At 40.0% G+C, this 25,183-nt stretch overlaps 2 protein-coding genes across 3 annotated transcripts in view; one reads left to right on the top strand and one right to left on the bottom strand.

The window, feature by feature from the left end:
- The first annotated feature begins 1,774 nt into the window (after window positions 1–1,774).
- On the top strand, window positions 1,775–7,461 carry kng1 (kininogen 1). Its single transcript, XM_037113463.1, has 9 exons — window positions 1,775–1,940; window positions 2,106–2,206; window positions 3,307–3,453; window positions 3,613–3,726; window positions 3,825–3,900; window positions 5,701–5,870; window positions 5,971–6,081; window positions 6,173–6,268; window positions 6,746–7,461. Exons 2-9 carry the CDS (start codon window positions 2,141–2,143, stop codon window positions 7,106–7,108), a joined length of 1,143 nt encoding a protein of 380 aa, XP_036969358.1. The 5' UTR covers window positions 1,775–1,940; window positions 2,106–2,140; the 3' UTR covers window positions 7,109–7,461.
- A 457-nt stretch (window positions 7,462–7,918) lies between these two features.
- The window catches only part of pik3ca (phosphatidylinositol-4,5-bisphosphate 3-kinase, catalytic subunit alpha), a 32,745-nt gene continuing 15,480 nt past the window's right edge, over window positions 7,919–25,183 (bottom strand). For both annotated transcript variants that reach the window (XM_037113460.1, XM_037113459.1), the window contains 13 exons: window positions 22,567–22,691; window positions 22,213–22,294; window positions 21,019–21,183; window positions 20,587–20,690; window positions 20,265–20,436; window positions 19,309–19,415; window positions 19,093–19,214; window positions 18,171–18,249; window positions 17,889–18,059; window positions 17,509–17,626; window positions 16,356–16,507; window positions 14,508–14,670; window positions 7,919–14,396 (listed from right to left, as the gene is read on the bottom strand). In XM_037113460.1, coding sequence (XP_036969355.1) covers window positions 14,289–14,396; window positions 14,508–14,670; window positions 16,356–16,507; window positions 17,509–17,626; window positions 17,889–18,059; window positions 18,171–18,249; window positions 19,093–19,214; window positions 19,309–19,415; window positions 20,265–20,436; window positions 20,587–20,690; window positions 21,019–21,183; window positions 22,213–22,294; window positions 22,567–22,691 — 1,668 coding nt within the window. In that variant the 3' untranslated portion in view covers window positions 7,919–14,288. The remainder of the gene's footprint in view (window positions 14,397–14,507; window positions 14,671–16,355; window positions 16,508–17,508; window positions 17,627–17,888; window positions 18,060–18,170; window positions 18,250–19,092; window positions 19,215–19,308; window positions 19,416–20,264; window positions 20,437–20,586; window positions 20,691–21,018; window positions 21,184–22,212; window positions 22,295–22,566; window positions 22,692–25,183) is intronic.

The raw sequence follows: 25,183 nt of genomic DNA, 5'->3' as shown, positions 1-25,183 counted from the left end.
ACCTGGTACAGTTTCATGACTGCATCGTGTACGGTTGTGGTGCTATCACGTTTAAAACATCCGTCCACAGACAGACAGACAGACAGACAGATGGATGGACATATAAACAGTTTGTAAACTACTCAAAACTGCTTCTGTCATTGTTCCCCATCACAGAGGGTGTAACCGGGACCACACTTTGCGACCACACACAGACACTCAGACACCGAAAATATCACCAGCTGACACTATTGCAGTTCCACATCGTACTCTACTGAGAATCATGTTAAAGGATAAATGCCATTATTTATGTTACATTTACATGTTGTTGTTTTTTTTTACAGTTTGCAGACATCAGAGCCAAAAGGTAGGAGAACACAGGCGGACCGGTCTCAGTCAGACCGAGGTCGACAGCGTTCTGCTTTGCTCAGAGCACCAGGTGGGTGATTTTTGGGTGAAATGGTGTAAATAGTTGTGGTTCGTCCGTGTCTTTTGGAAGCTGGATGGCTGCCACTTTTGTTTGCTCTTGTATTTTCCTATATTTCTATATTCATTTAGTGCTTTTCAATCAAAATTGAATGTTTTTAATGAAAATGTCTCATATGTGCTCATTAATATTTCTATGAATAGTCTTCCAGGTCATGTGACAAACGGACTCAAATAAAAGTGTATATCACATTGGATAAGTGGTAAAGAAGAGGTGGAGGAGGAAGTGACTGGCTCAACCACCAGAGGGCAACGAGCAGATGAGGAGAGCAGCCACCTAGAAGCTGAGAAGCTGAAAACACAGCAGAGTGGTAAGAACAAGGTCCGAGCAATCAACACCTACGCCGGTGTAAGGAGGAGACAGAGGACACTGATAACAAGGCAAGGAAGCTCCTCTCAACACATGGAGGGTTGCACCCCAGGGCCACGCTCGTGCGCTAAGAGGAAGCAAGGAAGGAGGCTGACTAGTGAGTGTCAAAGCCACCAGCCAGGATGAAACACCAAACAGTCCAAAACCTAATGACACCTAAAACACAGCACAGGATTAGTTGGCACACTTGTAACCACAAGAGGGCAGAATTATGCTCTTATAGATGAACACTTACCCGTTTTTGTACATAATCACGTTTTCCCCCATTGCAGTCTTCAAAAATACATGTATGTACCTACTTACTTTGTATATTTAACTACAGAGCTGCAAATAATGGAGCTAAAATGGTTCCCTCGGGGACACAGGGAAGAGTCGAGCGTGGCGTCATCAGCTGAGAGGTAAGATGACGTTCATGTACTTCGTGAACTTTAGTGTAATCCTGCACGGTTATACCGAGCAGACAAGGCAAACACAGTGTCTGTATGATACATGCATATGGAGTGTAACACCTGAGCACATGTCACCTCATTTCACAGAGGAGCGGTGGGGTAATCAGAGAGGCAGAGGCCAAAGGTCGACGAGGACAAAGTACCAGCTGAAACACACAAAACACACACACACAGTGACACGCAGTAGCCCCCTGAACATGTGCAACCAGGGAAAATGTAGCTACTGTACGTTCAGTGCAAATCAACCCTGCTTTGTAAATGTGTGATTACGTGTGTCGATGTAAGACACTGCTTGCTGTTTAAAAGTCTCTAATGAAGCAAGTCGGTGCATCTCCTTACGTGCTCTCTCTTGTCTCTGATACTGACTGTTGTATTGACTTGACAGGTAGGAGGGCAAACAAAAGAGCAAACATTTACTTGCCTTTTACCGACAGAGCGTTTTGCGTCTGTGTGTGTGTGTGTGTGTGTCATCTCCTCTGTGCCCTCCTGTCCTCTGTGTGTGTGTCCATCCGTGTGTCATCATCTTTCTGAGGATTCCCACCCACAGTTTCAGGAGACCTTCAGTCCGTCGCACGTTTTCTGTGTGGAGAGGAGTTGAATTTTTTTCCTCTTCAAGCCCCGGCAGGATCAGCAGCAGGCCTCCGACTGCAGAAATTGTAAGTATCACTCAGTCAAATTAAAGCTTGAGAATGACAATAGAATATGAGATTGATCCAGATACGAATAGCCAGGGTTAGGACATGCTTTGGACATGAGATGCGTGTGCATTTGTTGCAAGTAAAGCGTGGCTAACAGTGTATATCAACTTGCCATTTTCACAGCAGAGCAGAGCCAAACATCCCATCAGGATCGGACGATGAGGAGCGGAGTGGGGCTGTGTGTGCTGGGCCTGCTGTGCCTCCACAGCTCAGTCTTTGGGCAGGTAAGTATCAGAAATCAGAGCTAATAACCGAGATTACACCGAGAACAGAGGAGCGCTGAGGCTGCAGAGGGTGACGGGAGGAAGAGAAGAATTCTGGTCCTTTGGTGAAGTAAAAGTAGTAAAACCACACTGTGGAAATAGTCCACTGCAGGAAGAAGTGCCACACTGAGAACTTCAGTGAAAGTCAAAATATCAAAACTGGAAATCATTTTTGATGCACTGTCACACAATCAATCAGCATTTTAATGTTGTAGGCCACAGATATTCTATATTATAAAATGCTTCATATTCCATGAGGTGATCATGTTTATTGTAAACACTTCTATGCCATGTCTGAAAAGTAATCAGTAACTGTGGCCATCAGATAAATGTTACTGATTATTAAGATATTAGTATTTTTGGAGAACAAGTTTAAGGTACAAAGTCACGATTTATCTCACTAATGCATTTACATGTAAGAGAGATTTCAATGTTGTTCTTGTTAAACTACCTCATAGACTTTGTGGCAGTTCAATGCATCAAGTAACATCAGATGATCATATTAAGGCTGCAACTAACAATTCTGTTCAAAACAAACACTCGTCACAATTTCCCAGAATCCAAAGTGGCATGTTTAAAATGCTCCTTTTGTCCAGTCAACAGTCCAAAACCCAGAGGCATGCAGACGAAAGAGAAGAAGTGTTTCCCTGCCAGGGCTGGCAAATTTAAGCTTCAAAAATAACTGAAATGATCAATAGATTCTCAAAATATGTGGCTATTGATTTTCTTCATCGACTAATCAAATATGTGACTCATTGCTGCAGCTCTAGGTCACATGTTTTTTCATTCAAAAGTTAAACAAAGGTAGTGGTATCTACAGCTGTCAAATACATGCAGTTGAGTAAAAAAAACAGTATTTTCCTCTGAAATGTGTTGCAGCAAAAGATGGAAATATTTAAGTAAAGTAGAAAATAGCACAAACTTTACTTGAGTAAACGTTACTGGAGTGCATGTCCAGTCTCAGATGGTGTCATTAAGAGAAATGCCATAAGAATCATAACATAAACAGTAGAAAGTCACTTCCTTGTGTTTCTGTGTTGGACATAATTCTGCCCCTCCAGGAGGCAGCGGAGGTCCCTCCCGGTGTCCTGATCTTCTGTGATGACCCATCTGTGGAGAAGGCCGTCAACAGCGCTGTCACCAAGTTCAATGAGAAGTTGACCACAGGAAACAAGCTGGCGCTCTTTCAGATACTAACTGCCAGCAAGGTAGGTGATCGGAACAGAAGTGTGGTTATCTGGATATCCACCTGAGTGCTGTCGTCAAGACCCCTGATAAGCTCTGAAAAAACAATGTAACTCAATATTCCTCCAATGTCTAAAAGTGCAGAGAGCCTCAGAGGTACTGTGGGTGTCTTTTCTCTTCAGTCAGAGAATGGAGCGGACTCGGTGTACTCACTGCAGTTCACCAGCAGGAGGAGTGACTGTCCAGCTGGGAGCAGCAAGCCCTGGACAGACTGTGACTACCTGGCTGTGAACAGGGTAATATTCACCCTCCACGCATGCCTGTGCAGAAAATACAATATAATAATGCCAACACCAGTTAATGTAAAGGTCATGTGTCCTGTTTTTGCCTCCAGAAGCCAATTTCATGCAATGCCACAGTCCACATGACAGAGACCGAAACAGACACCAGACAGGTGGACTGTGTGCTCGGTGAGTGCATGACTTGAAATTGAATTAAACATAAAAAATGTTTTTAACAGTTATGACATGAGAATAATCAATTATTATTATTATTATTATTATTATTATTATTATTATTGTTAGTATTATAGTGCAGTGAAACATCTTTCTTGAGGGAATTATTACATCTTGCAAAAATGTTCTTATTTGCTGTCTAGTAGAGAGTCAGATGAGAAGTCCGATATCACTGTCATGTCTCTTTGATCGATACAAAGCTAAAGCCAGGAGGCAGTTAGCTTAGCTTAGCATAAATACTGGAAACAGAGGGAAACAGCTTGGGTCTGTCTAAAAGGTTACACAATCTGTCAGCCATCATCTCTCCATCCCACTTATTAACACATTTTTTCTTGTCTGAGTTGTATGATCAAACAAATATTTTGACAGAGCAAGGTGTGGTGGGTTGTAATTCCTGAAGAGTCTGCTGGTTGCTTAGCAACTGTTCCCAGCCTCACCCAATTGTTCATCTTATAACCTTTTGTTAGAATTAAACAACAGGCATAAAAAACATTTAGACGTGTGAGCTCTAGACAGTTTAACTTCTTTCAAAATGCTCTCAACGAGCACGAAATACTGCAACTTGCGGCCTCGTGTAAGACTTATTGCTTGTCATGTCAGGCCTCTGCAGGGCCTCTTTTAAGTCTCATCCCACATATTGAGAACAATTTAAATTATTAATATCCACAGTGTTTCAGTTCTTTTCAGCGTGATTTGGTCGCTTTTGGAGCTTTTCCTGCAGCACAAATCTCTGGTGTATTGATTTAGTCCACCCGGACTCTGTGAGAGCACAGCATATTTCTCAGAGAGAAAACAGTGAGTCATTGAGGAAGACGTACACTGGTGGGCGCAGGGCATTGTGTAATCTCCCAAAACTATCTGCACATTATTAACTTATCACACCATAAAAGGCAGTCACAGTCTAGACTTTAATCTGTTTGCCTAACCAGCTCACCGTCAGCCCACAGCAAACAGATTCAGTGTTTTATCTTACTGTCCACTTTAGAGAATGTAAATTTGTGGCCTTAGTGAAGGAAAGGTTGTGAGGTTTTAAAGCTGTTAAGTAAACAGCCTGGCTGCAGCGCAAACACATTCACTAGAAACATTTCCCCCCATATGAATATTCATGTTGAGTCCAAAATCATATTTGCCAACACGTACAAATTAAATATTCTGGCAACAAAACCATTTACAACATACAAAGACAGCAGGTGAGACGCGTTTTACTATAAACTAGACAATAATGTTCATTAGAGGTAAGTTGTCACATATTTTTGGGGACCAGAAATCACAGAAACATCGTCACTTGACACAGTCAGCAGGAAGGGTGACTTCAAATCTGTCCTGGTGTAACATGCAGGTGCTGAACGGACCACCGGTGGTGCTTGATTTGGCATTATGGAGCTTGAAGATGAGCTGATCTAGTAATTTCCCTGCGCAGAATAATACGGAGACCCTGAGAAGTGGATTTACTATTTTATTTTTTCAAATGAGAAAAACACAAAAAAAAAAAGAGAGAAAGAGAGAAGAGATAAATCACATACTAAAACAAAACCTTTCACACAGCGTTTGGAGAGTGAATCTGGAAAGATGTTTTTAAAAAATGACCACCATAATTTGTCTTTCACTTGCCTCCATGGAGGATGAGTAGTATTTATAAGCACTTCTTTAAAAGCCTACGTTCATGAGTTGACCATGTAGTGAACGCCCTGGGCCACAAACCGCCGGCCGTCTCCCCTCTTTTTTTCTCCCTCTCACGATCCGTCTCCTCTCCAGATGATTACGTCGTTCCAGAGCGGGCTCCGTGTTTGGGCTGCCCGCAGGAGATCCCTGACAACTCGGAGGACCTCAGGGGTCCTCTCACGGCCTCCATCCATAAGTATAACTCCATCTCCGACCACACTCACCTGTTCGCCTTTAACAATGTCCACCACGCCACCAGACAGGTAGGGACTGGGTGACACGAGGAGAGAGAGGTGGGAGGAATGTCAGGTGAAAGAAAGAACCTGTTTCTTTTCCGCCAACCTTCTGCGTGTGTCCCTGTAGGTGGTCGCCGGTTTCAGGTACAAGCTGAAATTTGATATGAGGAGGACCAACTGTGCCAAGGCCGAACACAAAGATCTCAACCACCTGTGTGTCCCTGACGAGGAGAATGTGGTAAACATGACATCAAAGCCCACCCTACCGCTGATGTGATGTGACGGTTTACCAGCCTGACGTGTCTCTCTGTGTGTATTGATGTCTGCAGGAGTTTGCCAACTGTAACTCAACAGTGGATATAGCGCCATGGAGACTTGAGCCCCCCCAGACACAGATAGAGTGTCAACCAGGGGAGCTGCCCACGGTGAGACACACCCGTCACAACATAATCCAACATCAAACCAGCATTTTCCTCTTTCAGACGCCCAATAAAGCGCAGCGCAGCCACCGATGTTACCCCAACCTGTGATGTGTAACTGATGCTCTTTCGATGGCGTTCTCATTCATTGTGATTGATGGAGTTTATTTTGATCATCTGTTTATGTATTTTATTGCGTTTTTGAACTCACCCAGGATACAAAATCAGTATTACATACTCTTACATCATCAGTCAACCAGGAACAGGGATCCTCAACAGACCTGCTGGGTTCTGATGGAACACCAGATGTTATGATGTCCTACTCTTTTATCACTGCCAAGTCTAAAGAGAAGCCCACAAGACTTTCACTCTTAAATAAGAGTAGTCTAAAACTGTAAATTGCAGAGAGTGCACACCAGTGAGGAAGGCTGGGTTTATGCCACTAACCACTGTTCATCCACACGTTGTACACTGTGTCTTCAGGTGTTCACCAGGCGCCGTCCTCCTGGCTGGTCTCCGCTCAGGAACCTTTTCTACGAAGTTCCCTCCAACGCCTCAACAAAGCCCAACCCACGAGCGAACCCCACCAAGGCTGCCAAGGAAGCTGGCAAAGAAGAATCCTCTGAGGAGGACACCACAGCCGCCAAGCCATCCGTCTCCCCCGACGCGTCCGTAGACTCTGTGAGCGACACCCCCTTCCACTGCCCGTCCAAGCCCTGGAAACCTTTCAATCCCGTCAGCGTGGCAGGGACTGACGCTCCTGAACAGGTTACCAAAGATGCAACCACCCAAGCGGCCGAACCAACTCCAGCGGGGAGCTTCGCTGATGCAGACCTGCTGGGTTAAATATTTCCTCACAGGAACCACATTTATGTTCAAAATAGTTTCAAGGCTTTTTTTTTTTTTTTTTTTTTGGGAGGAACATCTTCACGAGTGTTATTCAGATTTCAAACTATGAAAGCCAAAGAGTTAAGTTAATGAAAATAAGCAGTGTAGCCAATTCTAGGGGCCAGTAACTCAGGGACTGACTGATGGCAGAGCTCTGCACTGTCGTCATTTCAATCACTGGTAAATCAAAGTTAGGAGGTCCTTTGGTGTCCATTCAATACAGATGTGATTGAATGTATAAAGTGCATTGGAAAGCTGTCATCCTCAAAGGAAAAAAATGGCTAGAAAATAAAATAAGACTTTATCCTGTGTGATGGTTTTATGTGTGAATTTAAATGCAGACTGTTAAACATTCCTTTCATTTCCTTCTGTAACCATCGCCTGTAATCAGCTGCTCTCTCCTGGACCGACAATATTCAGCTGTGTTGCATCAGGAGATGCAGACATCACCCTGCCTGTCCCATGACCTCTCTTAACAAAGTCACTGTCATTGACCCGAATCATCTTCCCAGTCTTTTATTTTTTTACTCCACTGAGCAGCTCAAAAAAATCCAACAAATGTGTGAAGCAACTGAGAAAATCATTAAACTGATGTCCCGTGCGGTGACGTTCACAGTCTTTCCTGACAGTTCTCTTCTCTTTCAGGGAAATAAAAAGTGTCCTGGAAAAAAACAAAATCAAGAACTGAAGTCACTGTGGTTAAACGAGGTGAACCAAAGCCTGTTGTACAGTCAAACTGCAAGGGAGGACAGTGCAAACACAGCTGGGTGAATGTTTAACAAATTTATTTGTACATCTTCACATAACACTCAGATGACCAGTCAGTCAGTCAGTCAGGGTACAAACCTTTACTCTCTGACCAGGGAGCCAAAACGAAACACAATATACATTTATAAATAAAAACGCAGGTTATTGAGAGGATGAATTGTCCTAGAAAGTGTTCCTACAGGGAGCAAACTTAAGGCATTAACTTATGAACGTCTGTATGGCTGCTTAGCAGACTAATAAAAACACAAGAAAACATGTAGCAAGATGAGGAATATTCATCTTTACCCAATCTCATGCAGGTAGGCTGTGAAAAACACCACATGGGCCCGATGTACTTCCATTCATAGTATAGCTCTGAGAGCAGGGTATGTTATAAGTGACAAACTAAATGCTAAAATCTAGCTCTAAATCTAGTTTAGAGCACTGCGTACAGAAAAGAACATGAAACCACAGACCATTTAATCAAGATGCATCTTTACAGTGAAAGTTTGGGACATAGCCGAAGCCTCAGAATGACCAAAATCGATCAAATAACCTACATGATTCGTCATGTTTGCTCTTTAATCAAATGCTTTTTTTTTTTTCTGCAAGAAAAAGAGTTTTAAACCCCTCCGTTCAAAGGCTCTAAAGAACACAATTTGTGTTGAAATGAGGGCAACGTTTTAAACTGCTCTGCAGGAGGAAACCACGGCCGGATTCACTAAATCTCAGGGTCCAAATTCGTACAGGCGGTGGACACAATAGTGTGAACACCTGTCCAACAGTAACAAAAAACACCTCAGAATAAAGACTTGTCCCATGCTAATCAGTAACAGACACCACACGTTTCACAAAAGTAGGATTTACTGCATGAATATTGCATTGACTTGCATTATATTGTCAGAGTGTTTGTGTTACTATGTCCACTGTTTCTCTTGGAATCATAGCTCAGATCATATGATTGCATCAGCAGGGGCAACTCAAGAGCAGGTTTTAAACTTCACAGAAAATCTATCAGTATTTCTCTGCACAGGAAGGACTTAAATAATATCATTTTCAACTTCGACCGAGTGAAACAGCAGGCACATGATTATGTGATACTCAATCTCTGCAGATTGTTGATCCATGCAGTCCGACAAACTCGTTCAGCAACAAAAATAGACAAAGCCAGTTGAGCCGATTGTGTGATAAGCGGATTTGTCAATATGGGCCTGTGTTTTCATTGCTGAGCTTTTTAACCTTTTTAACAGGGATAAAGCATGTGTGGCATCAAAGATTTCATTTAGGGGCAGAAAATCTAGTGCAACAATTGGAGCAGGAACCCTGCACCAATTCAGAGCCAAAGTCAAGGACCAGGAGAAACAAACAAACATGCTCTGAGAGGATCTGATCACTCCGGTGCTGGATGTTCTCCTGATTTTGAGGCTGAAGATGGAAGTATCTCGTAAACTATGCCAAGGTTCTAAGGTTCTCACTGCAACTGATCTTAGAAATATGAACTCAAGCAAAACTTGAGACCCTCATTAGTCCAAGAGGAAGTCGAGTTTTCACTCTGAAATTCAGAACTGTGGCATCAACAACATTCAACAAAAAGCCTGTACAGTTAAACTCACACACTCTCTCCTAAAAACACACACGCATACGCAATTAGAGCTGCAACTCATGATTCACTTCATTCTTGATTTATCTGCTGCTTATTTTCATGATTAATCGATTTCAAGCATTTAGATCATAACATGAACATGTAATGTGAATTGCTTCTTTTGTCCAGCCAACAGTCAAAGACTCTTCAATTACCATCATACATCACAAATAAAAGCAAATTCCTAGCAAATTTAGGAATCTGTAAACAGAAAACATTGACATTTTCTCCTTAAAAAAAACAACTGATGTGATAAATCGGTTCAGAAAACAGTCGTGGATTCACCAAGCCTTGCAGCTCAACTCACAAACAGTACTGAACAGACACCGCACACCCCCGAATCTAAACTTCAAACCAACAAAATACAGCTGTGGTTCTGATTTGTGACGTTTCAAGTAAAACGCTGACAACTTATGTATGAAAAAAGTTTCTCCGTCTCCCTTCATTTGTTTCCTCACACACGCTGCAAAAACTTCAGCGTCTTTTCCTTTGTTTTGTTTTTCTTTCTCTGGCACAGAGCAGCCAGCGTGGGGAAAAAAGGCTTACGAAACATTTAGAGACACGTCACTTCAATAGTTAAGTGTCATCACACACAGACACATGAACACATACATACATACATACACAGTGTGGGATTTCATTGGGGCCTGCCAATGAAGCTCTGCAACCTGTACAGAAAGACGTTTGCTCATGTGGGCACACAAACACTCACACACTTCAGTTTGAAGGATACATGGGAAAGAATATTAAAGATAACAACATGAAAGATTTGTCACAGATGAAGCCTCCCATACAAAATTAGGTTTGACTGTAACTGTACATACATACTGCTTAATGCTGCTTCAAAATGTACATCGCATACATACAAGTTACGCTGCTCGAGGAACATGCAGACTAGGCTACCTTTCTTTTTTTTTCTCTTCTGGACAAAAAAGGCTTTGAGAACTAGAATTTTGCAGTGCATTCAACTCTAAGTGATATGCATCACTGCACAACGTGTTCACAGGCCTGAATGACGCCTGATTTGGCACATTTAGGAAAAAAAAAAGGAATAGTGACGGAGAGCTCTCTGCTGATAGCCGACAGCGTTTAGTGGCACTAGCTGCATCTGACATTAGAAAAGAAACAAGAATGATTCAAACACATAAAGAGATGAGAGCACATAAGGTCTACGCTAGCAATTCAGATACATTCTAGCCTTTATAATGCTGTAATAAAGTGACATCACAGACGTACGCCACATCAGAACAGACCACAACTTTGGCTTTTCAATACAATCAACGGTTGAACTGGCAAAGTGCAGACTCTTATTTCAGCCAGCACACAGAGAGTTTCAGGACAAATCCAAATGTCTTTATAGGTACATTGTGAGGGGCGTCGGGGGGGCGCACGAGGCCGCTGTGAGGCACCGTTTCTTGTGAAATACTACATTCTGTCCTCGGCAAAGCACAGCTTATGACAGGTTCTCAATTCAACTGACAAATCTGGTGCTGTTGACTGCCTCTTAATGCTAAAATTACCCACATTCAGCCAGATACTGGTTCCTTCAAAAACACAGTGAAAAAGGAAATGCATTTCTTGGTTACATCAAAATCCAGTAACACTTTATATTAATCATCTCTGACTGAGGGCTGGGAGGTATGCCCTTAACATAATATCAAGCTATTCTTAAGCTGTATCCCTATACATGACATACCCTGATATTTTAATATTGATACTGCAACAATATTGTATGGGTGACTGTACTTTCAGAAAACATTAACACAATGACATTTTTAAATTAGTGGGTAAAGACTATCAAAACAAGTAGAGCAATCTGATGAGTTCAGAAATGTCCATCTGTTTCCTGTACTGAAGCTTTTAAATCCAGGAAAAGGCAAAACTAATGTTATATTATGATATCACAATATCCACAGTCTGAGACTGTATAGTCAAATACCACGATATATATACCTATATCATATCAATATCAAATATATAGATATAGATGTAGATATATATCTCCCCAGCCTTACTTTAGTTATTACATAACAGTTATTTCATTGGCAATAAATATGAAATGCTTTAGTGGTTTGTAGAGCATTTCATTCTTTATTAGCGGTGAAATCATCATTGACTAAAATTTAATTAACTTAATGATGGTTATCATAAAGTGTTAATAATAATAAAATGCTTCCCTTTTGTTATGATTCATCTTAAAAATGGGAGACAAATAAAGTTCACAAATGAAGCCCGTGAAATGAGACTGTGATGATTAAACGAGCGAGCCCATCATATAAAACTGCACTTGTTAGCTGGTGGGTAATTGCAGCTAGCATAGTGTTGTGTGTCTAGAGACTGTAGCTGAGGTTCAATGCTGCGTTCCAGACAAAAATCTGAACTTGAAAATGTCTGACCCACTTAAAAAAAGTACAATCAAACTCGTAATTCTTTCTTGTAAACCCGGGGCACATCCATCGACCCCAACAACAACAATGGCAGCGCCTATGGGTGGGCGGCAGGAAGCATTTGTAGTCAACAGTATTTGTACAAGGCTTGTGAAGTGAAGTGAAAGTTTCCAAGGATAAAACAACCTTAAAATAAAATGTATAATGGCATCTGTTAATCTATTTTGTTAACATATGCAAGGAAGGTGCACTGCTGGCTCACTTGTGTGTCACTTGTAAAAGAGACTTCACTTTGTTACAGTCGGCAAAGTTTTTTTGTTACTTTTGGCATCATGCACCTGGAATGCTTGGCGGATGGAAGTAGTAAAATTTTAACTTAGAAAATCCAACCTCAGACTTTGACTGGACCACAGCGCAAGTTATTCAGTTCACCCGCTGTGTCCTGACCTAACAAAGCAGGCGAGTGAAGTTGGACAGTCCTACAGCTCTGCATAACACTATATTTGCTATGTCAAGCCTACTTTTCAATGATCAATTCAACTCTGAATGAGCTGTTCAAATCCCTCCGCACACAGATCTCATCAACAAACACTGTTTCACTTGAGTCACTAACAAGGCAGAAACTGCCATTTAACTGTGACTTTAAACTGATGGAATAAGCTACATGCTTAAATGTTTCTGTTGGTAAAAATCTGCTAAATTTAAGCTTCAAACCAAAAGGTGTCTACAATGCCTGGCAACCGAAAGCTTGGCTCAAATACTGCCAGTGTTGTGGGCTCGGTGAAAGGTGCTCTGGGATAGAATATATCACAATCGTGTGATAAACACAAGTCCATGAGTCATAAATGTAAAGACATTCTAATGGTGCACACACTAACCTAACATGGTTAGAGATAGAAATAATACACAATGACAGATCAAAGCAAGCTTCTCATGCTTCTCATGTTAATAGTGCTGATGGTTTGCTCACTACAGCTTGTTTAGGAAGAGTTTGTAGGACTTTGCAGTGTGCAGGGTTGTGGAGTGTTGTGCTGTGACGCCAAGGCATTTTTATCAACAGGAAGACGTTCCCCTGGGCCTCTGCTCACCGTCAAGGTACAGCCAGAGGCTTAAAATAGGTCCCGTTTTTCAGAAATTGTGAGACTGGCACTTCCGACTCTTGTCAGTCTGCATTCCCAAGCAAATCAAAATGTTAAATTCTACAAAGAGCAACAAACTAGGCTGAATACTACAAATCGGGCAACTACTGATAAGGTCAAAAAGAGATATTTAACTTTTTACGATTGGCAAATCCTCCGTAATCAAGAAAAAAGGGGAAGAAGAAGATCGAAGGAAGCGAAAGCACAAATACAAAAGAATATATTTACACTAACAATGGTGTGTTTCTGGAGAGTTAGGCTGTAGAAACTTAAAGAAACTAAGATACATAAATAAATTCAAAAAGTTGTAATAAATCTGTATATTATTCTAAGTGCTGTTTTTTTTTCCTTTCTTTGATGGAGAGGCAGCATCACCCTGAAGTTTATGCAAGAGTCTAAAGCTGCATCACCAACAAATGTTCCCGAGGGCGGAATGCTTTTTCATTGAGGCTGTTGGAGACTGTGGAGAAGTGCAAAACAGCTCAGACTCTTCTGCAGTTTTGAGCTTTGAAATTTCCACACAGAGAGTTGAAAGCTGACACCATATCAGCTCAGACGGGCGACACTGTGCAGCGGTAGTCATCATAGTAGCCCAGGTACTCCAGTAATCCTGCACTGTACAACAAGCTTGTGTAAAACACGTAAAATGCAAGATAATTTAGACAGTTCCTAATCCCGCTTTCTTCTCAGCAGTGATAAGTTAACAAAAAAGTTTCCGACGCATACAGCAGAAGGGCAGCAAGTTGAACTTACTGTGTGGCTACATTTTTAGATTGGCCGATACGTCCTCTTCAACGTTTTGTCCAATATGTGTTTTTCCTGCAAGGGCAGCAGGGTAGGGGGGAGAATTTCCTGGGTTACCCAGCAGAGGGATACAAGCATCGGTCAGGGAGGGCACATTTTCACAGGGACATGAGGACGCACTTGTTCTTGTAGACACAGAACAAGTAAGGGGTAGTGAGAGGTCATCATCAAGACCACAAAAAAGGAAGAATATAATGGCAAGAAAACGCAGAAAAACAAGAACCTCGTTTAAATAAACAGAAATTATGCTGGTGCTTAAAAAAAAAAAAGCTGAAATCTTCCATCAGCCGTGAGCTGTTCGTGGCATCTGCTATAATGGGGAACTGAAATTCCTTGATAGGCCGATGCTGCATGGTTAGTAGTTGAACATCTGGCTGACAAATACTCCACGATGAGACCGATGGTTTGTGTGTAGGAGATCAGTTTAGTGCATGCTGTCGAATTGTGTGGAATATCCAGTCCATCTTGGTGGTCCACCCTCCATGGTGAGCGTCATTCATCTGCTTCATAAAGTAGTCCAACGCCTCCTGCACAAAGAAGAAAAAATGAAAAGAGATACATAAGTGGTTGAGAGAATCAAATGCTTGTCTCGAGACTATCTAAAGGAAAAATTTGATTTGAAAAAAAAAAAGTTTTACCTGTTCGCTTTTCTCCAGGGCAAGCGTCTTCCTAATGTAGGCGATGTCATCAAATGACTGCAGCTCGGGCATGCCAGAGCCCAGCATCATGGAGAAGAGGTTGATGAAGAGGTTAGCGTGCTGCCGGATGGCCAGATAGGCTTTGTAACACATCTCCTGGAACCTGGAGGGAGAGGGATGAGGAAATTATCTATCAATTAGCTGTCACCTATTAAATAACTCGCTATATTAACCATATTCAAGAAAAACAAGGTCATAATTATCTGATTCCAGCTTTTTTAAATGTGAATATTTTCTGGCTCCTTTATGAATATGTTTGGGTTGTGGACAAAACAAAACATTTGAGGACATCATCTTGGGCTTTGTGAAACACTGATCAATATTTATCCACCTCTTTGTCAAGAGACAAATCAATGAGTCAAGAATGCAAATAATCGTTAGTTTCAGTCCTAAACAATTTTTATACCATTCATCTTCTGACTGCAGTGCAGGAAACGACAGAGAAAATATGAATGAAAAAAAAAAACTGAAAAAATTAGGCTCATTGTTTTAAAAAATTGTGACAGCAAGCTGTTTCCCTAATGATGTCCCACACACTGCTTCAACTACCAACCTATGCATGGGTTGCAGTTATAGTTATTGTTGTGAAAAAATGCAATCCAACCTGCTTCCCTTACGGGAAGGATACTATGTAAATGCTACATTATCCAACAGAAGTCTCATAGAGACTCTCATAATTGGGTCAACTGGGCAGGTTTAGTGGAAACTTGACCAACTGAGGGAAGAGAGGCAAGAAAAACAGTGCATCACAAAGTTGAAAGAAATCTGCACTGTATCTGTTTTAAATGAAGAAACTAGAGATGCACGATATATTGTTTGAGCATTGTCATCGCAAGGTACGTGTGCGCAATATGAATTAACTCATCTAATTTCAAGGGTACCTGACACACACTGTGCATGCAGACTCTGCATGCACAGCGATCCACCAATCATTAGTTCTTGTTCAGTGTGCCAAAGCAGACCACGCCCCTGCACATGGAGTGAGTCGCTGGTAACGACATTGAAAAATGAGCAACGAACAAGAGAAAATCGCTGAAAACGAAGACTTGGTACCAAGAATAAAAGCAACGTCAGTTATCTGGAATTATTTCAGCTACAAGACGGATGATATTGACCAAACACGTGTTATGTGCCTTGTATCTGTTGCCACAACAAGAGGTAGCACAACTAATTTGTTTGACCATTTATGTCAGTACCACATAGATAAGTACCATGAATGCAAAGCCAGGTCTGACTGTCATCCAAAACAACAACAACAAAAAAAAAACAGATTTCAGTTGATGAATAAAAGATTGAATAACATGTTTATCACTCATTGTTAGTCACTTAATGTAATTATGAAGCAAGAATGTTCCATTTTAAAATGGAGAGCTCAAAAGGTTTAAAGGTTTGTTTACTGTCATTCAATTCACGTTTGCACATGATAGAATGAAACATGTACTCAGGTCCCAGCACAATAAAAGCAAGAATATCTCTAAAATACAGGCAGAAGCCATACTCGTAACATTCACAAAAAGAGGTAAGATCAGTGCAGGTTAATTGTCCACAAGATAGCAGCAGTGCAGCATAACATAAAGTGCTATTCAGGTCATCTGATGAAAATTCCTGTATTTTTTCACATCGCAATATATATCGCAGGGTTAAAAAAAAATTCCAATGTAAGTTTTTCCAATATCGTGCAGCCCTAGAAGTAACTAAAACTAAATACAGCAAAAAGAAGTAGAAGTAGAAGAAAGAAGATGAGAGAAACAATGATGAGAGACAAGAAGTAGTAAGATGGTGCAGTACCTCTCAAACTCTTTGGTCTTGGCACACTCCTGGGATCCCTTGCTGATGACGATGAGGAAGTCTTGTGTCAGTACAAAGGGCACTCGCTCTCTCTTGTAGCCAAATTTCTTCTTCTTATGATCCAGGAAATGGCCAAAATCTATATGAAACAACTGGAAGACAGCAGAACAAAGATGAAAGTGTAGGAAGTCAAAGTCTGTCCCTCTCAAGTCAGACTGTTATACTCCCAGGAAAACAAAAAGCACTGACACAAACGTTTCACCACCAATATCAAGTTATTTTTCATGTTTTCTTAAACTCACTAATTTTCACCAAATACGAACCAGTCAGTGAGACATTTCTGTTTTTACAGCAATTGGCTTCACATACAAGACCGGATCAGCCAGGATTTAAATTATTTAAGTCCTTTAAAATGTTAATACAACTATGTATATTTCGCTGTTTCCGGCCATGCTACCTGTCTCCTGCACTATTCTAGGAGCAGCATAAGTAGATGAAGTAAGTCCACAGAAAAACACATAGAAAACAAGTAAATTGGAGCCTGATCAATTACTCAGTTTTTGGGGTTGATGCAAAACATTTCCGATAGTGATATATCAGTTGATATCTGCCGGTGATTCTTCAAATGTCATTATCAGACACTATTGAGAAAAATATGTAATGGAGGCAGGGTATTGTACAGTTTAAAATCTATTGTCTATCATGACATCAGTGAACGGAAACAGTTAACTTGACCAGAAATTGATAATCATTAATCCATCCAAGCATAAGAATATATGATCTATAATACACAGAATATACAAATACGTTGATACCAATATACTGCATCTTAAATGGCCAACAGAAAAGTAGGTCGGGCTCTAACGGACATTATGAATATTTCTGAAACATCTGACAAAGAAAACCTACCCAAGAATGAATTGTTAAGATAAATGGGCAACATCTATTTCCTAAAAACATTTCTTTTATTTCAATTAGCATTGATAATAGAGCAAAACGCCTGAATACTGACTCAAAACCATCAACTTACTTAAATCGATGTTTAAATAAACACCAGTCAGATCTTTTCGTAACTTTAAGAAGATCTGACAAGGATTGCAACTTTGTGCAAGTTAGACATTAGTGAACTCTGCACGCATAGTGTAAGTGTTACCTGTCCATCATCTTTGACCATAATGTTGCTGTTGTGCCTGTCTCCTATCCCAAGGATAAACGTAGCTACACAGTAGCCAGCGCAGGACCTTGTAAACAGATCTACAGCCATGTCATACCTGCACAAACACACAGACGCACACCAAGTAAGCAGTCACACTATTCATTTTGCATTTTAAAAAGAAACTAGAAAAGGAGAACCTCATTAAATACACAAAACTGAATGCAGACATAAATAAATAGGCTGTTACTCTAAACAACATCAGTTTTTCCCCAAAGACATCCCCTTTAGCCCAGATGCTGATGTCTAATGAACATTGTTTTACACTTTCTAATGATGCCAAGATGATACAAAAATAAAACCTGGAGGGAGGAACTCACATCTCGCCCTTGTTCTTGTCCTTGAGCCACTGATGCAGAGTGTTTGAGTTAAACTGCAGTGCTCCTTTCAAGCCTCCTTTACACTGAATCTGCATGATGGTGTGTGAGCTGCGAACCACCTCAATGAGACCCACACAGTCTCCTAGTGACAGACAGCCGTATGGAAGCATCCTGGAGACACACAAGACAGATGATCTTAGTCCTTTGTAGTGAGGCAGGAAAGCAGTATAGAAGTAAGACATCAGAGCAGAAAGATACACAATAAGAGTGAGAGAGCAGTACCGCAGGTCCAGGCCCTGATTCTGCCAAATATTCTCCATGATTTTAATAATCTGCAATGTCAGCATATCCTGTCGCAAGTCTACAACACAAACACAGACAATGAGGACAGAGTTAATAACAATCCTATGATACTGACAGATTATCCACAAACACAACATAAGGACGAGTTAGTATGATTATAGGTGACAAACATTACCATTGGCCTTTACAATAGTGTTCACATGACGAGTTTATAAGAAATATTACGTTGAATGTTATGAAATAATTTTACAGAACATGACGTTAGATTTGAAGCTACAGACTGTGTGAAAAGGAAAGAAAAGTTCCAAAACATGTTGCAGGGGCCAACAGAGGTCAAAGCACAACTATGTTTTGTTCAACTTGGACCCTATTTTTCCATGTTTTTGCTCCAAGTTACTGACAGGGGAAAAAAGTTGAAATTGGTCCAATACTGAGTGAGACCACTGCAGCCAGCAGCGACACAACATGCTGCAATGTAATCCCTGCGGACAACTGCGCATCCTCAAAGTACGTCCCCTTAAAGCACTTGTTTTGGCAGGATCGTATTGTGATTATGAGCGTCTTACACCATGATGTTAATTAATTCACAGAGTTAGATATGAAAATATAAAAACATTGTATGTTGCTCACTGCTTCTTAGGTATCTGCCTCCTTTCTCAATATTTTCACGTCTAATGCTTTAGGGGTTCATTGCAGCTTGTGTCGCAACTGTTGGCTGCACTGACCTCTCATTACTGGATCAATTTCAAAAACTGTTGTCCAAGTTGAAACAGAGGGAACTTACACCTTAAATATGAGCTTTAAGAGGCTGTGTGTATGTGAATCTGAGTGTGTGTGTGTGTGTGTGTGTGTGTGTGTGTGTGTGTGTGTGTGTGTGTGTGTGTGTGTGAGTGTGTGTTACCATCTCCATTTTTGAAGATGATCTCATTGTTCTGAAATAGCATCTCAGACATGATGTCAGGATTCTCCCAGTTGAGCCACAATGGCCTCTTTGCTGATGACATGATTCTGCACTCATCTAACCTGCAAACAAATCCAACATATTAAACATTCTAAATCCTCCATTAACAACACGCACAGACGCACGCAAAATAGCTCATTCACTCTTCCTTCCAACCTCAGGTTTCCCAGTTGGTGTGCAGGGTTGAGAGGAGAGGTGAAGTTCTGCAGAGCATCCATGTAGTCCGGTCTCTTCATCTGGTCCACAAGAAACCGCATCTGGACCTCCACAGGACACACACACAACCACATATAGAGTCATTCAAAGTACAGCACTGGTTTTTTTTCTTTTGAACAGTTTATACATTAAACTGGGTTTATGAGTCATAATTTATTGTAATTTATTTGTTGTTCTGTTTGGTCAACGCATGTCATCTGAAAATGTCCAATAGAAATACACTCTGACTTGACAACAACACACACATGCATTTGGTTGCATAAAAATATGTGTGCATGCATCCACACACGCAAATCCACAGAGAAGTTTTCTAAAAATGCTGTTACGACTCTGAGGGGGAAATTATATAAATAATGAATAATGAACAAACTGCTCGGGCATTCTAAGTTAGTTATTTTAATCATGAGTAATGCAACACAGATGCCACATAAAATGTTAAGTATTTTAATATAATCAAGGCTGCTAATTATAATTCTGTGTTTTGTCAGTCGTGGTGAATGTGCTTTGAGATCAGGGTCAATTAGCTGGAAAGCCATCAGTATTGCTTATTCTTCAGCAAACTGCATCTAAAACATGCAATTCATGTTTTTTTTAAGTTTAATATTATATAAATCCACATGCTGTCTGTAAAACGGTGCAGTGAGGGACAATGTGCAGGTACAAAAAGTTTTATATTTCTGGTTCTATAACAACCACAAGTTGAGTTTGCCCACATTAGGTTGTAATTGTACCAAATGTTTGATGGCAATGATGTGGAAAAATAATACAACTTCTGATAAAAACAAATACATCACCATTATTTGTATCTCATACTGTACATTTGAGATGTAAAAGACTAAAAACATTAAACTTAAACATTAAAATCATATACTTGTGTGTGTTGCCACCCTTCTTACCTTCTGTGTCTCATCCTTCTTCTCTTGTTTAAGGATGTCGGTGAGGTTAATGAGCTTCTCCATGGCTTCTACCTGCCTGCTCAGGTGTTTGAGGTACATGCCACAGGCCCTGCAGTACGCCTCTAACAGCAGCCCAAACCTCTGGCTCACAGTTTTATTGTGCATTTCTGACCTGTGAGGGAACAAAAAGAAAAAAAGGGGGAGATGAGGTGTGATAAACACAAAGAGAAAGGATGAGGTTTTAGTTTTCAAGAAAGACAGAGAGAAAGGAAAGTAGATAATTATAAAAGAAAAAAGGAGCCATGAATGGATGATGACTCACTTGAGATGCCAGAAAAAGAAATGTCCTATCCTTTGATTGGTCAGGGCCTTTTTGAGGAGAAAACGGGCCAGGGGATTGTCGAGATACTGCTCATATTTTAATACCTAGAACAGGAGGAGAGAGAGGAAGGAAAGATTTAACAGAGAGAAAAAAGAGGAGATGCAGACAGGAGGTTCAGATGAGTAATTTCTGTCTCTATGATGTCTCCCCACCACAGAGTCCCTGACAACCTAAGACGGAGAGTCTTCAGCACACAAGAGCAAGCCAAAAAAACCCTGCTTTCCAACTGATATGAGACTGGCAGCCAAGGCCACTGGAGATACCCCACAGTCCACTTGAGTCACAGCACTTTTTATTCCTCAATGTCTGCCTTTTTACTCTATTCTTTGACAGTCAGTTTTTTGAATAGCCTCAACTCTCTCTGAGACCCACCTGCACAAGCTGGATGAGGTACTGGGACAGTTTGTCATCAGTCAGGTATTTGTCAAGGCAGCGTACAGCAAAGTGCCTGACCATGGGGTCTGGATAGTTACAGTCCAGCAGCTCCATGGCCTGCTCTGGACGGATTGATGGCCATTCCTTTAACAGGCAGTACATCTGAGAAACATACATACCAAGAAAGATTAATTAACATTAATTAAACACTCATATATGCATTGTTTATATACAGTAGAGCAGAGAGTAACATGACAATTCTATTCATTTTTTATCACACTGATTAATTTTTTATGAAATGTCAAAAAAAACTGAGGAAAAAGATCATCACAATTTTACATTTTCCAGATCCCAAAGTGAAGGCGTCCAATTACTTCTTTAGTCCAACCAACAACCAAATAATCAATTAACAACTTAATTGACTTACTTGGCTAATTTTTTTCAGCTCTATTACAGAATTTCATTTGAGAAATTTTATTAACAAATGACAAATATCCAAAGAAACAAAATGGACAAAACTACATAATACATTGCTGCAACTAATCATTACAGTTATTTTCAATTAATTTGTCCATTATTTTCTTGAATAATCAAACAGTAGTTTGTGCTATGGAATGTCAGTTTATTGTCACAGAGGAGTAAATATTTTCATTTAAGAGGCCAGAGTTTTGGACAATTAATTATTTAAAAAAATAAGTAACTGAATAATCACTTATTACATAGTATGCAATTATTTAGTAATCAATTATCTGTTAACTACTAAATAATTGCATACTATGTAATAAGTGATTATTCAGTTAATTATTTTCTTGAATAATTAAACAGTAGTTTGCGCAATGGAATGTCAGTTTATTGTCACAGAGGAGTAAATATTTTCATTTAAGAGGCCAGAGTTTTGGACAATTAATTATTTAAAAAAATAATTAACTGAATAATCACTTATTACATAGTATGCAATTATTTAGTAGTTAACAGATAATTGATTAATCATTGCAGCTCTGAAAATACATCTTTTTTTAACATCTTTGCATTTGGTACTTAGAAGTCAGAAAACCAACTAACCAAATGATTTGTTTTTTTCAAAATTCAAATCAAAGTACGTAGAAAAGCATAAATCTTTTTTAAAAATCTTTTCCTCTTTTCCAAGGATGTGTTTATGTAACAAGCAGGTATGATATGACCTGTTATTACCTGTGCTACTTCATCTCTGGAGTTCCACTTGACAGCGAGAAGGATCTTGGGAAGGATCTCAGGGATGTTCATGCAGTAGTGCCTGGTAGAGAAAGAGAGAGAATACCATGTGTTTTAAACCAGCTTAAGCATGCTAAATTGAGTAACATTAAATCCAAGCCATCAGCCATCAACAAAAAAGAATAAGATCATGTTGAATCTGGTGAGGAGCTTTGCAACTGACATCAAGTAAATGTACTAATGACTTCAATCTGTTGAATCCATGCTGTTCTGTTTATTCTAGTTCTCTTCATAAAGTAGTACTGGAGTGCTTGAGAGAAAGCATCATGTTATATTTGCTGGTTGGGAGATTACCTGTGTCTCCAGAGGAAGTCTTTCTCCTGCTCAGTGATTTCAGAAAGTGGGTCTCTGTTGCTCAGCTGTCTCAGCTGCTCTGTGTCACTCTCTGTCAGGGCGTGATCTCTGGCCACTCGATTGCTCTAAAACACAACACACAGATGTACTTAAAAAGCTGCATAATTATCTTACTAAAACTACTGTAATCAACCTGTTGGCCCTACCAACATTACCTCTGTAAAACACACAGTGACTTAAACACAAGCTTTTTCTTATCAGCCTTTGTTACTTCATTTTATTAACCTTACTTTGTCAGTTAGAGCTTCTTCCTTTATTGCACCACAGCATCTCTGTGTTATGACAAATGTGTATCAGTCTTGGACATTCAGCCATGCAGTCGTTACGAGAAGCAAAATTAGCTGTGCACATGAACAGCTGTGATCCATTATGACCCATTACTGTGAGGGAAGCTTCTCAAACAACTCAAGTTACACATAAAGGAATTACTTAATACACTGCATTACACTGTCCTCATGAATAAATCAATACTGAATGGTCCAGCTCTCTTGCATTGCACAATATCTGAATTAACTGTACAACAGACCACAATACAGATACATATGTCTGTTTAATGTGAATGCTGTCATTTACGAGACTCAAACTCTTGTACTACAATTTTATTCAATTTATTCAATTATGTCCACACGTTATGCACACGTTTTATTTAAGTGCAGCATTCCTCTTTCGTTCTACATTACCAATTAAATCTCACATTGTCTTTTTTGCTTGTCAAATGATGAGCCACATTCAAACCATCATCCAGCTTTGTTTTCTCTGAAGCTACCGGCATCTCTGAAGCATGAAATTCACATGCTTCTATTTACTAGCTATTGGTTTGAAATAAATTTTTAATGATGCATTTCCTTTGTCTCTGAATTTGCCTTTACAGATACACAGCACTGCAGTTTATGTCTGAAAACAGTGATATATATATATATATATACTGTATATATATATATATATATATTGTTTATATATATATATATATATATATATATATATATATATATATATATATATATATATAATTTTTTTTCTGTATATTCATATTTATATCTATATTTGTTTCTGTAGTCAGACAACAGAATACGTCCTAAATCTGACAAGCTCATAAATACTGAGCTGGCCAGCTGTCATTATCAAGCTGCTGAGCTCCACATAAAATCACAAATTTACAACCACAACATCGTCAGACAAAATAAACACACATACAGGTTAATGACAATAGCTATGCTGCAAGATTAGCTATATATCAGCCAGAACCTGATGCAGTCTGAAGCTGTGTGCGTTCAGAGCAATGATCCGCTCTTAACAACCTTGATAATGCCCTCGAATCCTGAACATTAACTCACTTTGCCAAGAGCCAAGATCTAAATCTCTGTAGAAGAAGTGTCTCACTGTATAAACATGATGTTAATCAAGATCAAACAATTTTCTGGTCAGGATCAGGCCGGATGACACCATCATCACATTTGACACACACATCATGAATAAGTTAATATATATAACAGATCACCTAACGCTGTTCATGTCCTCTCACATGTCGGAGTAACGGCAACCAGAAGTCACATTATCACATCAAGAATCCTAGTCCTGATGACACCTCCACCAACACCATCAAAAATAACTGGAAACAAAAGCTCACAGTGACACTAGTGAGTCACATAGAAGTGTTGGGACCAACTCTCTAGGGACCTACAATTAGTATATGTTTTATCGTTACTTGTTGGAATTCATTTTAACTACATCAATCTGATCAATTATTGAACTTAACTTACTCTTATCTAAACTTTCAATACGCAAAATAAACCTGAAAAGAGCTACAGCATTTATTGACATCTAACCATTATTTAACCAGAGAATTGCCTCTGCTGTGTGCTATAAACTCACGGAAGAATCAATAACACCTCCCTATAATTAAATGTGGTTTCTTGCATAACACGCATTTCTGTTCACATTACTTACACAACAGCATCACCGCTGATTTAGCAAAGTGAGACATTACACGTTATGCTTTTAACAAGGTTATAACCACATCTTGCATTAGGGCGTCGTTAATTAACGTCAAAATATCTCAAGCCACAAAGCAGCCTAATTAAAAGGCAAAATTCAAACACCTTCATTAATAACTTACCTCATCTTCTCTAAGTACCTCCGTGCACACCATTTATATTAAAAAGTGCTCTTACACTCATCTTAACCCAGACCCAAAAGCTCCCTTCAGGTCTTTGAGATGTCACCTCAAATGTGCAACGTGTTGAAGATAGCTCCAAAAATATATAGAGCAGTATACTGTATCATAACACCACCAGAGTAACTGCTAACTGCTGCTCACTACAATCTGCTATAGCTATCTTTTCCTGTGGCAACTAGCTGCTGTAAGCGAGTAGCTCAGACAGCCTTGGAGTTACATGGCCCTATTATCTGATAGAGGTCTGCCTGCACTGTGAACTTGGATTACAGGGGGAGTCCCTGTAACTGCAGTTTGCAATTTCAGCCTGTAGAGCTGATCACTTTCACATCTTCCTCAGTGAATTGAAGATTTATTTTTGACCAGTGGTAATTCTGGGAAGAC

This window comes from Acanthopagrus latus, chromosome 11 (assembly GCF_904848185.1).
Source record: "Acanthopagrus latus isolate v.2019 chromosome 11, fAcaLat1.1, whole genome shotgun sequence".
NCBI classification, from domain to species: Eukaryota; Metazoa; Chordata; class Actinopteri; order Spariformes; family Sparidae; genus Acanthopagrus; species Acanthopagrus latus.
The sequence above is the reverse complement of the archived record's forward strand: the minus strand, read 5'-3'. Positions and strand labels throughout refer to the sequence as shown.